General features: G+C 38.7%; 1 protein-coding gene across 1 annotated transcript in view; it reads left to right on the top strand.

The window, feature by feature from the left end:
* Positions 1-14,088, top strand: part of LAMA2 (laminin subunit alpha 2) — a 472,574-nt gene that overhangs the window by 231,368 nt on the left and 227,118 nt on the right. Inside the window, exons 18-19 of the mRNA XM_044917544.1 lie at positions 4,053-4,139; positions 12,148-12,359. Of these exons, the coding sequence (XP_044773479.1) occupies positions 4,053-4,139; positions 12,148-12,359 (299 nt within the window). The remainder of the gene's footprint in view (positions 1-4,052; positions 4,140-12,147; positions 12,360-14,088) is intronic.

Genomic DNA, 14,088 nt, shown 5'->3' with positions numbered 1-14,088 from the left:
AATTAACAAGTAATGAAATACCTTAAAATGGAAACAAATCAACATATTTTGGCAAAAACAATCGAAAACATTATTAAATGGCAGCCGTAATTTACTGTGGCATTCTGCGACACGCTTGCTTTTGTACTTGATCAGTATGAAAGGCTTTACTAGGTAGATCATATTCTCTCATTTTGCTGAATGAGAAACTCAAGTTTAGAGGACAAAGAGCATCCAAAAACACAGAAAATAACCCAGTTCTAATTACAAAATTCAGGGACAGACATTAAGTCAGATTTCATATCATCTGAAGGTAATTAAAGAAATACATATGTTTGCTTACTGGTTCTCCTGAGAATTAGGACGGAGATCATTGACCTGAAAGAAGAAAACCTTACAGAGACACTTCAGAATTTCATGTGGCCCAAACCACCGTCATCAAGTAAAGGAGTTTTCCCTTCGTTTTTCTCCCTTCCTTCTCAGTCCTCTGCTCCTTGGGCAGCTGTGACTGGGTGTTCTCATCGCCCTTCCTGCAGCTCTCTTGTGGACACTGCAGCATCATCTTCTGGTTTCTCTTTCCCCGACTCAAACATTCCAGGTTGCAGTTAGTTAGCAGGAGTCCTGTTCCCCTATTGTATACGCAACATAGAACACACCCTGATTTTATAACCCTAGTTTTATAATGCTGGAAATTTCACATCAGTGGCAAAAGGGGTGGTTATTTCACTATCACATCAGGGTCCCAAGAGGCAATGCAGTTCCCTCTTGCCTTAGCTGAGGGAAAGCTCAAAGCCATATGTTGACTGCCACTTTCAAAAGAAATACCCTGGGGCACCTGGGTGGCTCAGTCATTAAGCCTCTGCCTTCGGCTCAGGTCATGATCCCAGGGTCCTGGGATAGAGCCCCGCATTGGGCTCCCTGCTCTGTGGGAGGCCTGCTTCTCCCTCTCCCATTCCCCCTGCTTGTGTTCCTGCTCTCACTGTCTCTCTCTCGCTGTCAAATAAATAAATAAATAATCTTAAAAAAAAAAATACCTTATGATATGTATGCATTTTGTGCTCTAAAAACACCCTTGATTTTATCGTGTTTTTTCTCTTGAACCTTATTGCACCATTTTATCTTAATGGACATATTTTGACAGGTAGAATTAAATTCGTCTTGGAGCAAGGCCAATTGTATATGTACATAGGAACATACGTTAGCACAAACACCTATATTTGCACATATATTCATATATATATATATACACACACAAACATACACATATTACATACTTACAAATGGATCATTATAAATCTAAGAATTTCAACCATTAAGAAGGACTATTTCCATGTGCAGATCCTTACTAGGTAGTCGACCAGTAGCTTCTTATCTTCCTCCTACTTGTGGAAAATGCCTGCTATTCTTGGATCACTTGTGTCTTCTGTGGCATGAAGTGGATAATTCAGGAAGCAGAACACAGTCTCTCTGCTGATGGAGAGCTAGCCAACTAGAGTTAAATGGCATAATCTTGGAATCACTGGAAATCAACAATGATCTTACAGTTCCCTCTTTCTGTCACAGAATAGTTAGCTTCCTATTTTGGCCAAAATCAGTGTCAAGTCACTTGCTGCATTGGCCAAAATAAATTCTGTAGACATTTTCTGTTGTACATGTTTATTTCCCATTCTCATTTTATTTCTGTTGTTGAATGCCCTCTTCCTTATAGCAGTAACTGTAATTATAGTAAGAAGTGAGTAAACCCTCAGTTTATATTGTTTAAAGAATATTGAATCACAAATACAGACATAATTTATGAGGATATTTTATTTAGATGCATCACGTCAAGTGATGTATTACCAAAAGTTTAAACTTACTTAATTCTTACCAGTAGAATGAATGAATGCTGGTTGGTTACAGGGAAAAGAGAGTGTCAAATTAGAAATGAGAAGTCCTAGATTCCATGCTAAAGGCTCCTGGATTTTAGCTATGACCTTGGGCAAGACAAATGATGCCTGCCCCAACCAGCTTATAAGATTTTGTGCAAATGTGATAAAATTATTTGTAAAAGTCGCCTGAACATGTAAAGAGCTGGTCAAATCGAAGATACTGTTATTCCTTATTTTTTTTCCTGAAAAAGTATTGATTTTTGTCAGTGGGTGCATTTTCCTTTACTTTTGTTGGTTTTAATTGACACATGAGTATATTTAAGAATTTGAAATCTATTTTATAGTTTCAAAGTATCAGAAACCTTGTCAAGCACCTTTGACATGACTTATGGTAAACTGATTTAGGATTTTAAAAAATAATTGGTGCGGTTTGCTTTCAATCACTGGAGCCCCACATGAGTGGGAGACCCGGGGCTTCTCGTTAGAGTCATTTTGTCCCTAGACAATGAGACAGTTATAGAATGCCAATTTTAAAATAAGACATACATGTATTTTAGAGATTTGTCAAAATCCAGAACTCCCTTTTATGTCTGGAAACAATAGCAAATCATGAGGTGAGGAGGGAAAAAAACATCTGTTTCTTTCCGTTTTTTACGTGTGCCAAAACACAGTCATTCACCTGCCAAGAAAATCACTCATGGTGAGGTCCTTTTGGGAGCAAGTGCCAGGCTGCTCTCCAAAAGATGGCTCTCCCTCACAGAGCACAGGCTAGTTGGGACTTGGTTCTGCTGTTCATGGCAGCCTCCACAACCCCTTAACATGGCGTCTTTTATCTGGGTAATGTTTGTAACTCAAGGTAGCCCAAGCCAGGCTTCTCCCCTGCCTTACCTCAATAGATTCATTTTGACTTTCCATTGAGTTGAAATGATTTAAATGATAGAAGTTCTAATAACTTGCTACTATAAAAAAAAAGAATTATTAAATCTTTGTAGGACTGCTATGAGTTAAGCCAGAGGAGTATTATTCAGAAGTAGTACTTGTGATCTGACCTGCACAAAAGTCAAGGAAGTATTCCAAAGTTATTCAAGTGTCAGGAGCAGAACACGATCAAGACTTGGAGTATTTAATTTGTTGTTCGCTCATTAATTCATTTAGCCATCAAGCAAGCTTCTATTGAATTGTCCTGTCATATAAAATAGAAAAGTAAATCTATTTAGGGAAAACATAATGGGAGAGAGATTAATAGGGGGCATTTTATTTTAAAATGGTAGAGCAGCAGATCTCAGAATTCAGAAGGGTTGATGGCTCTTCAGAAAGTGACTGGGTCAATCTTAGGGTAAGGGTTCATGCGTGAGGGGTGTCTCTCACAAGGCAAAGAAGTATGTCTGGGGTTGTACATGTTGTTGAAGGCTGGCATGTAATTCTGTAATTACTCTGCTGGATCCTAATGTGGTCTTCAGTTCTGTTACTTCAGACCCAAACTGAAAATATGTACAAAGAGAGAGATCAACTTTGGAATGTGCCAGAAGATGTGCAATGGCAAGGTTTTGGGGGATTGTTTGGTTGACTATATATTTAAGCAGAATCCGTATGCTTTATCTCTTCTGAAAACTTTTTGGAAGATTTCATCTGCCTAAACAGCATACCCCTGGGTCCACATGGGCATTAGCTTGCGCATATGCACGCATGCGTGCACACACCCCCACGCACCCCCCACGCAAGGAACCAGTACTGAACGTAGGAGCCCCATCACCACCACCACTTCCACCACTACTCCCAAGATCACATACTGAGTTTTCCAGAATCTCTAACAGACTTTTCTGAGCTTTTTCAAATTCAGAAGGATTTGGCTAGAAAGAAAGTGTATGATGCCGTGTCTTGCCAGGCCTGGGCTATCCCTACAAAGCAACTGTATAGTGCCACTTGTTACTGATGATCACGGACCCAGAACAGTCAAAAGTCAGTTAATAACATGCCACAAAGCTCCTGCTCTCCACTGGGCTATATTCACATCTGCAGAAATAACAGTGTCATTTCATCCTCGATTGGCCTGACCCTAATCTCCATCTGTGGGACAAGAATGACCATCCTGTGTACTCTTTTGTCACAGCAGTCCTGGAGGAAGAGAAATGAAAATATGCCGTTAATGACTTTGTGTATGTGCTTCTTCCTTGTCTCTCTTGTTCCCCAACAATGTCAACATAGCTTTAGCCCAACGTGCCATTTAGACCGAAGTCTCGGACTGATCTGTGATGCATGCTCTGTCGGGTACAGAGGACCACGCTGTGAGAGGTAAGCATGGACTACACTGTCTGTCACAAGGATTTCGAACTCGGGAGTTATAAAACCACAGGCATTATCATCCTTCGCACTACTTCAGAAATGCCACCACACTCAGTGAGATGAAGTAAAGTTTCTCACTGTACTTGTCAAACAAATGCATTTTATTCTTATAGTTTATTTATTCTCTAGAAATTGCTCTGTAAATCTCCGTTCACTCAGAGAGTGTTTGATTAATGTTTTAATCTTCAAGGTTAAGCATTAACCTACAATCTTCCTAGAAAGTATTGCTCAAGTGGACAGTCATGCACTTTAAGATTTATCTTACTGTCTATGTTGGCACCATTTATTTTTCATAATTAGTTTTTTGTTCTTAAAATGGGGCTTAAATGTGTAGTTCATAGTTCAGTAAGCAGTCCATAACTTACTTTAAATATATTTGAAAATAGAAATAAAACGTGATTTATTATCATGATTTCTATCCTCTTCTAATTACTTCTAAGCCCGTATTTTAATTCCTGTTGATTTTACTAGGTTGCTTTGCAGTGGAACCAGAGATATGATTTTATGTAATTTGTGTGATTATTTTTCTCCTGAACTATTTTTTGAAGGAAAGGTTCTTCTGTATTTCAGTCTCAGTATAAAAATGGTACAAAATTCTCCCTTGATATCATTGACAAGTACACCAACATCTCTCTGGTTTTAGCCCTGGAAGTCTTCCCCTTTGCTGCCATCACTGGGGGTGGGGGAAGCAGAGGAAGTGACCTGCTTTCACCCATTAGCACCAAGGCAGAGCCCACAGAGGGCTATTTCTGCTTCTCCTTTCCTGTCCTCTTTTCACCCTAGTTCAGCCAGGGTGCATAAAGTTAATGAAGCAGGAGCCGATCACCCAGAGAGAGTTTAGCCAACAGCTAGCCATCTGTGGACGAGGTGCCAATGACAGTTCCCAGCAGCAACAAGGACTGTTTGTGAGCATGGCAACATCTGTAAATGAGTAATGGAAGACTAGACCTGACATACGGATGACTTATTTGCAACCGAGGAACCGGAGGTCTTTGTGTTAATAATAAAAAAATAAAAAGGAGGGCACATGTAGATCACTTACTCTAATCGCAGGACACATCATTGCCAAGACAGACTTACACCAAGTGCCCAAGCCCCTGGCTCACTACAGGCAACCCTTTCTTTAGCAGCTGGAAAATGATAGCTGATCTGTGACGCCACGCCATTAAATCCACTTATCGAGGGGAGCATAGTCTCTGGTGTGTTTATGTTACTTTGCTTCATGCTCTGTATTTTCTATACATGGTAGACAATCCTTTCTGAACCAGGTACAGTTTAGCATTCTGCATTTTACTTAACAAACATCAGTTTAGCAACTACCACGTGACAGGCACGGGGCTTGCTATATAGGATACAAACAGATGCATTGCACCGTGCTTACCTTCAAGCAGCTCCCATGGCTGTGAGTGTGTGTGGCTGTGTGTGTGGCTGTGAGTTTGTATGAGTGTGTGGCTCTGTGTGTGTGTGTGTGTGTGTGTGTGTGTACGTGTGTGGGTGACAATGGTTGAATGTATTCTGGAAACAAATCTAATCTGAATAATCAAAATCACCGAGGAAAGAAATACCTGACAGTAAGCATGATTTTCTGTTCAAAATCTTTATTAATAGGCTTAAAAAAAATGGAAACGGACATATGCTGCTTCTCAAATGGCATATCTTTTCTCCAAAAGTTTTTCAGTCAAAAATCATCTTAAACTATTACGATATGGAAGATGGAATATTATATTTTTCTAGCCAGAATTTGGATTAGGGTTTTCCAGGAATATTCAGCGTTTATCATTTCTCTGTATTTATATGAGCTCAAAAGTCCATTAGTAGAGGGATTCACAATATTAGAAGAAACGTTTTTGAGGATGTGCCGGCTGAAGTGGAAGGAGAGGAGAATAAGGGTCAGAGGAAGAAGAAGATCCTGGTTGCCCTGAAAATCTTGTAATCAAAACTATTCTGTAAGTGATTGGTGTAATCAGTTTGTGCACATCATCTACATAAAATCAGCCTTGGAAAACTAGAGCAGTGTTTCCCAAACTGTAGATGTTTTTGAAATAGAGTTCTGTGATCACGTAAGTATTGAAGTATCTATTAGCATGTTAAAAATTCTGACATGTCCTGGATGGAAGAAATCTGTTTAATTTCTTTAAGCATTTTCTTTTCTTTTCTTGAGGTGTAGCTGACACACAATGTTACATTAGTCTCAGGTATACAACATAGTGATTAGACAACTCTATCCATTATCCTATAACCAGCGTTTTCTAATCTTGTGTGACCATAAATCCTTACTATATCTATATCTATCTAAATCTATATCCATCTATCTATCTATATATATATATATATCAAGAATGCATCTCAGACTACAGCTCAGGTGGACAGGAATTATAACTTTATATTCTTTATCTCAATTTAATTTCTATTTTGAGACCAAATCTCTATATGTGGGAGCTGTGAGAGCTTGGAAACATAATTTCAGTCAGGTACACTTTAAATTTACTCAATGTTATATGTCAATTATATTTCTATTTAAAAAATCTGTTTTTTTTTTCTCTCCTCCCCATCTCCCAGGCTTGAATTAAAGTTCTAACAAGCTTACTTAGTACACGGAAACCTGAATGCTTGAGTGAGTGAGTATGTGTGTGGCTGTGTGTGGGTCTGTGAGTGTGTATGTGATGTGAGTGTGTGTGACTCTGTGTGAGTGTGTGTGTGGCTGTGAGCTTGTATGAGTGTGTGGCTCTGTGTGTATGTGTGTGTGTACGTGCACACATGCACGTGTGGCTCTGTATTGTGGGAGGCAATGGACAGATGGTGGGACAAACATCCAAGGGTGTTTCTGCCAACCTCTTCCTTGTTCCCGTCCTCCCAACTGCCTTTCCCTTCAGGCTGAATAATGCCGCACTACTTCATACCACCAGTGGGGGTGCAGGACTCATTCTGCTGCCTTCACTCCACGCTGGGACCTGCCAACTCTCCACTCTCATCCCTTCTCCATCTGCCTTTCTAACTTCATCCCATTTTCTGTTTGGGGATGAATTGCAGTAAGAGGGGCCACATTCATAGAAATGGTGACTTTTAGAGCCCAAAGTCCAGAAGATTCCTGTGTTTCTGCTTTCGTCCTTGTCAGATCCTTTCACTCAGTCATGTAGCACAAGATGGTCTTGCTGCTAGAACTGAGGGAATGAAAACAGTCATAAACAAGAGAATGGCAAAAGGAGATATAACAAAATATTAACTAATATTTTTTTTAGTTGACCCACAATGTTACATTAGTTTCAGGTGTACAATATAATGATTCAACAACTCTATAGGTTATCCTGTGCTCACCACAAGTGTAGCTCCCATCTGTTACCATACAACGCTGTCACAGTACCATTGACTATATTCCTTATGCTGTGCCTTTCATCCCCATGATTTATTCATTCCATAACTGGAAGCCTGTACCTCCCTCTCCCCTTCATCATTTTGCCCTACCCTCAGTCCCCCACCCCTGTGGCAACCGTTAGTGTGTTCTCTGTACTTATAGGTCTTATAGGTCTGATTCTGCTTTTTTTTTTAATTCATTTAAAATACTGTCTGATATTCTATAACATGTAGAACACTAGTTACACTTTTCAGAAACTTTTGCTTGGGGCCAAAGCGCCCATATTTTCAGATATTACTGCTTTCCTCTGGGGAATATTTTAAACAAAAGAAAAACAGAGAGAGAATGAGGGAATGAAGTATTCATCATGGCACTTTTCTAAGATTCTGGGCATCTATCATCGTCAAGGAGGAGAAAAAATAGAAAAACAAAGTATCTTGAAGGGTGAAAGGGTGAGTGTTGGAGCATCAAGAGAAATTTAAAAGAACATGGAGAAACAGTGAGCTAAATGCTGATGAGACTTGCTCTACTTGTCACTAAGCTACTTTCAGATAAGATTATAGCTCCAGCAATATATCATACTTAATGGAGAGACACTTAAGAAGACTGGCGGGGCGCATGGGTGGCTCAGTCAGTTGAGCGTCTGACTCTTGGTCTCAGCTCAGGTCATGATCTCAGGGTCGTGGGATCAAGCCCCACATGGGCAGGCTCTGCACTCAGCAGGGAGTCTGTTTGAGATTCTCTTTCCCTCTGCCCCTCCCCCCAGAATAAATAAATAAATCTTAAGAAAAAAAGACTGTGGCAAGTTGACCCAGTTGGACCCACATGAAACTTGATGAGGTACAGGGACCCCCGAAGCCCTGTCCCCTCCCTAGCTGGCAAATTTTTAACAGCTCCTCCCCAAGTGAGGAGAGAGAGGTCAAAGTCAAGACTAATTTCACAATGGCCACTGAGAATGCAGAAGGTATTGGAACCTAATTGCTTAAAATTTGGAATTTTACCTACAATTTTATCCATATGATATATATTCTAGGTCAGAAAAGTTTCTTTTTGCTTTTTAAATTTCAATTCCAAAATCCTATTTAGATATTCTCTGCTTCATAAATTCCTGACTTTGAATGAATGAGTCTAACTACCATATTACCACTATGCTGGTGAGAATTTCTACTCATGCCTAAGTCTCCTTGTGCCCTTGAGTCTCAGATGTGGAGTGTATAGTCACAGAAATAGAAAAAGCAAGACAGTCATACTTAACTCAGTAGTACCATTAGCAAAATTGTCACTACAAGTAAGGTTTCAAAGTCTGCTCCTATGTGCTTGGGAAGTTTGTATACTGCACAAAAGTACTCAGCCGAGGGGGAGATTAGGAGCTTGAATCCCGGGTGCTCAATATGTCCACTATCTCTTCGTTTTTCTGCATATGCTCAAAGAGGACCCTTTTCTTCTTCTAATTTGCAGAAAGGAACCACATAAGCAGGCAAACTCACTCAGTCTTTAACTGATTCAGTCACATGGGAAGTAGTAAGAATACATCCCTATTGCATAGCCACTCCCATTTACACGCCAGCCACCCTCCTCTGTGCCTTCGCCAATACTGTTCCCTCTGACTAGAAGCCTGCAGCCCTTCCACTCCTCCACGTGAGACTCACCCTGCTGAACTTTTCCAATTCAACTCTATCATCCTGACAGTGTCCTTGATGAATCCTAATCTGAATTGGTTGCCCCTTTTTGTGCTTCTATGAGAACATTGGCATATCTGTAGTAGCTCCCTGCTACATTTTTAATTTCTTTTTCTTCTCCCTAGACTGCAGCATAAAGATTGTGCCTTATTTATATTAGTATGATGAAGTGTTCAGTAGGTATTTGAGGAAGGGCAGGAGAGGAAAAGAACAAGAGCTTTTCTAGTATGCTTATAGAGATTGAAGCACTGTGTTTAGTCTATAGATACTGAATAGGACTGTAGGCCACATATTTTAGCCAAAAGTTACTGAAAAAATGAAGCAGCAGAGTGAGAGAAATCTTGCCAATATTGCTCTGCACTTCTCATTGCCATTTCTCTTCACTTTTGCTATCCTCCCTCTCCCTCTCTCATCTCTCTCTCTCTCTAATATTGTTCCTAAGTCGTCGATAGAAAGAACCATATTACATAACGGCATGTGGCATCTAGAATCTCATCTACATTAAAAGGTCTTTTTCTAAAATACTGCAATTTGGTATGAAAAAAGTTAGCAAAAGTGGAAAGGAACAGCGACTTTGTATTGTCAGGACATCTATATGTAGCAAGGAATCCAATAAACTCTGCTAAGAAATGTCCTCATTCTGCCTTATGTATGAAAATGAGAGACCCTGAGATTTCAAATTACAATTAGTTTTTATAGAGTGAAAAACTGAGAGGCTGGCAAGGTCTAAAAGGCTGTCATTCACACTAATTTTAATTAAGTGACTCCAGCTCGATCAGACTATAAAACACTATTATTATTAACAAAAGTTCTATGATTAGCAGTATTATATTCGCTGACCCTAGAATTACTTTTAAATTTCTACTTACACATTTTTATGTCTCTAAAACTACTATTCTATGTATAGAAACACACACACATATACACACACCAGTAATAGAACCTGAATGCACACTTTTAATGGAGCGGCATATGAATTATCTATCATGTATATTCAATATGCTTTCTTAAGTGTTCTCCAACAAAAAATAAAACATGCTTCTTTGGTTAGTCTACTTAATTGTAATTATTTTCTCATGAACAGAAGGTTCCTTTTTATTGTAGGAGAATTTTAGGCTTATTAATTGGTATCTATGTTAAGAAAAATTCCCAGATCTTGTTATATAATACCATCTCTCCTGAGGGCAGTAAGTCATTTTGAGGAAAGTGAGCTGAAAATAATGGGCTTTTGTTGGCTGCGATAATGATCATTGTATATCGTTATTCTAGTGGAGTGGAGTCACACTCTTAATGGTAAGCAAAATGAGATGCAAGTATATGTGGATGTGATCATAAGCTCTGCATATCAAGTAAGGCAAGGAGAATTGGGTTCAAATTCAAAAGTGTCTTCCTATTATCTTTATGGAATACCACTTCTGAATTGTGGGGAAATTTTATGCACTAAAATGTTAGTTCATATTTTACAGTGGATAATTAATAAGCAATTATATTTGTGGGTGACATATTCTTCCAAGCAGTATTTATACTATGACTTTCATGATTTGTACAATATTCTGTGAATATAATTAAAACTAGTAATCTCATTTAAAAATTATGGACAAAGGTTAATTCTCTTTAAAAAAAAAAAAGATTATTATGGCACTTACAAGTGTCCTAGAAAACTCCGAGTCATTAATGACTTTGGCCCATAATTGTGATGTTATTAAATACCCTCACATGATGTAATGGATTTAAATCATTTCTATTTTGAATGGTAGAGAGCATTTCTCTACACAGTTACTTATGTGTCTGTGACTAGAGGAGCATAAAAGTGTGTACTATTGAAATTATATTCTCCCATATTGTTTTTGTCCCCCTTCAGTTTTGATCTTTGCTGCAAAGGACTTTTTATTTTGCTAAAATGGTACAGATGACAGAGCCAGCCTGACTGTAAGACTAGAGATGCACTGTTTTGTTTCTCCTCTGGCAAGTGTGGTTTAATATGAAGCATGAACAAATGTAACTGAAAGAGAAAGAGCAGAATATGAATAGATGCCTCCAAAAATCGTATATCTGTGCATCTGTGACATTAAGGAGCATTTTGAAACAACATATGGATAAAGGGAAATTTGATACTATAATTTAAAAAATCTTCTCTGCTATGCCTCATAAATAAACAAACTTGTTTTTCCAATAGTATATAAAAGAGTACTTAGTCCTTAAAAAAAAGAGAGAGAGAGAGACTTAGAGTTTGCTAATGCGAGTTGTGGCACAATTAAGCATCACCTTACAGGGTGTTACCCCAAGATGTAGGCATACCTGCTTCTTGGTAAAAGCTCTTCAATGAAAATCTGCCTCTGTATGGAAATGCAAATATATACAAACCTATTATTAACGCAGCGATACCCAGAGCCCCCACCTGAATAATAACGAGAATCAAATTTTGAGTCACAATTTTCTATTTAATAAATTCTGAATTCTCGCTGCTAAATTTCCTTGCAAGTCTGTTTCCTCATAACAAGCTTTTGTTACAACAACAAAAAACGTGAACCTTATATATTTGTACAGAAAACAACCAATTGGAGTAGATACATATGATGTGTTGCACTACAAAGGCTTTCCAACATGGACCTGGATTCCTCTAGAGTGCCAGCAGCAGATTTCTTATTATGCTTTGGTCTCGTCTTCGGTGCCAGTGACAAGATTTTTTTTTTTTTTTTTTCCTGGCTGAAATCTAATTACTAGTGGGGCTGGCAGGATTTCATCTTGTATCTACACTGCAGTTATAGAAAAACATGTTTAATCACCTTGCCTTTGAGAAAAGGAGCACTTAAAAGGAAAAACTTATCATCCTGGGAGAGGGTAGTGTGAAAAATATATAAGCATTGCCCCCGATGGGTTTCATGAGTTCCTCCCAAATACTCACTGATGAAATTTTTCCCCGTAGGTGTGCAGAAGGCTATTTTGGACAACCTTCTGTACCTGGAGGATCATGTCAGCCATGCCAGTGCAGTGACAACCTTGACTTCTCCATCCCTGGCAGCTGTGACAGCTTGTCTGGCTCCTGTCTGATATGTAAGCCAGGTACAACAGGCCGCTTCTGTGAGCTCTGTGCTGATGGATATTTTGGAGACGCAGTTGATGCAAAGAACTGTCAGCGTAAGTCCTGAACTATTGACGCCCTTGACAGAATTAATGCCTCGCACCTCAAAGCAGCTGATGAGTTCTTGAGTGGGGATTGGAGGGTAGGAAATTATATGGATACATGTATCATAGATGCACAGCCTATACACAGAGTCTGCACGTCCTAAAATATTTCTTTGGACTAATAGAGTCAATCCTTTGAAAATTGCCGCATTGTCAAAGGGTTGTTGTTTTTCAAATGATGCACACATTTTTGTCTTTGTTTACGTGTGGAATGAAGATTTTAAAATAAACTTATGCCCACGATAGGAGAGAAGAATTTAGAAATTAGGTAAGCCCCATTTATCTTTATTGTTTATCTCAATGGTAATCATTTTCTTAATGAATTTATCTGTCCGTATTATTTCTTTGGTGCCTGTTTGTAGCTGTTCATCTGTTAGGCTTTCATATGTGAACTTCACATTCTTGCATTTCATAATGGGTGTAAAATTCTGCCCATATTTCTACACACTGGCATTTGTAACTGTTAAATGATTGACTTTCACCTTAGGACTGTTCACAGAATGATATTTCTGTGTTTCCTTTCACAAAATTAGCTATTGTAGGGCTTATCCATGTTAATCAGTACATTCTCCTGTCACCTCCACCTCCTTAGCTGCATTATTCAGCGTTGCGTAGAATTTACTAATGCTTTATATTAGCAGTAACATAATATGCAAGGGAAATCTTATTGTACAGAGTCCAGTGGAATATGAATCCATGTCAGCACCTGAGTATTTTACATGCCATCCTCAACTTCACCTGCTGCCATAATGTTTAGGTAGGGCAGGTTATGATACCCACAGTTCACTTCTGCCAACTTCATTATGTAAGAAGGGATTCTTCCAGTCATTCAGTTAGCACCTAGGAGCTGCAAAATTATAGAAACCAGTGTAATGTCTTATTATTGTCTCTGCTATAAACACCAAAGACCAGGTAGGACACCCCATTTCAATAACAAAGCATTTATTAATATCACCTATAAATTGGTATTTTTTTAAAGTAAAATTTCCAACAGTCTCAGAAAGAAGTGCCTTTAAACATTGTAAGTTTACCTGTGTAAAATCACAGGGAGCTTAAGAAATTCTCCCATTCAAAGACATCATCTGGGATCTACGGTTTCTAGCTATGTGACCTTGGACAGACAGTTGACCTCACTGAGATTCAGTTTCCTCATTTACATAAAAGGTCATGATTTTCTGTGGGGATTAAAGGATCTAGCACATGGACAGTATGCAGTGCACTGCTTGGGCCTGGGCTGCCCCCACGTGGTAGCTCCTTTAGCAGTAGCGCTCATAGTCGTTGTATCTGTGGCTTGCTTGTTTTAGGGCTGTGTGACTTCTTCTATCTTTCAATAACTCCCTCCGTAAAGTTAAGGAGATCTTTCCACTCATTTTATTTATATACCACCTCTTCTGTATCCATTCACCTTATATACTTTTTAAATGGATATATTTGACATTTAACATTGTGTAAATCTAAGGTGTACAACGTGTTACTTTGATATACTTATATATTGCAATATGATTGCCAATGTAGTATATTTATTCTATTACACAATATACTACAATATTGTCCCCATATTCTTTATACTCTGTATTAGAGCACTGTAGCTTATTTACTACTCATTATTTACTACTTGCAAGTGTGCACTCTTAAACAACAGCAATGTTATGCCCCACCATCCATCGCCTGGTAAATCATT

This window comes from Neomonachus schauinslandi, chromosome 8 (genome assembly GCF_002201575.2).
Source record: "Neomonachus schauinslandi chromosome 8, ASM220157v2, whole genome shotgun sequence".
NCBI classification, from domain to species: domain Eukaryota; kingdom Metazoa; phylum Chordata; class Mammalia; order Carnivora; family Phocidae; genus Neomonachus; species Neomonachus schauinslandi.
Note: the sequence above shows the minus strand (reverse complement) of the source record. Positions and strands in the feature narration are given on the sequence as shown.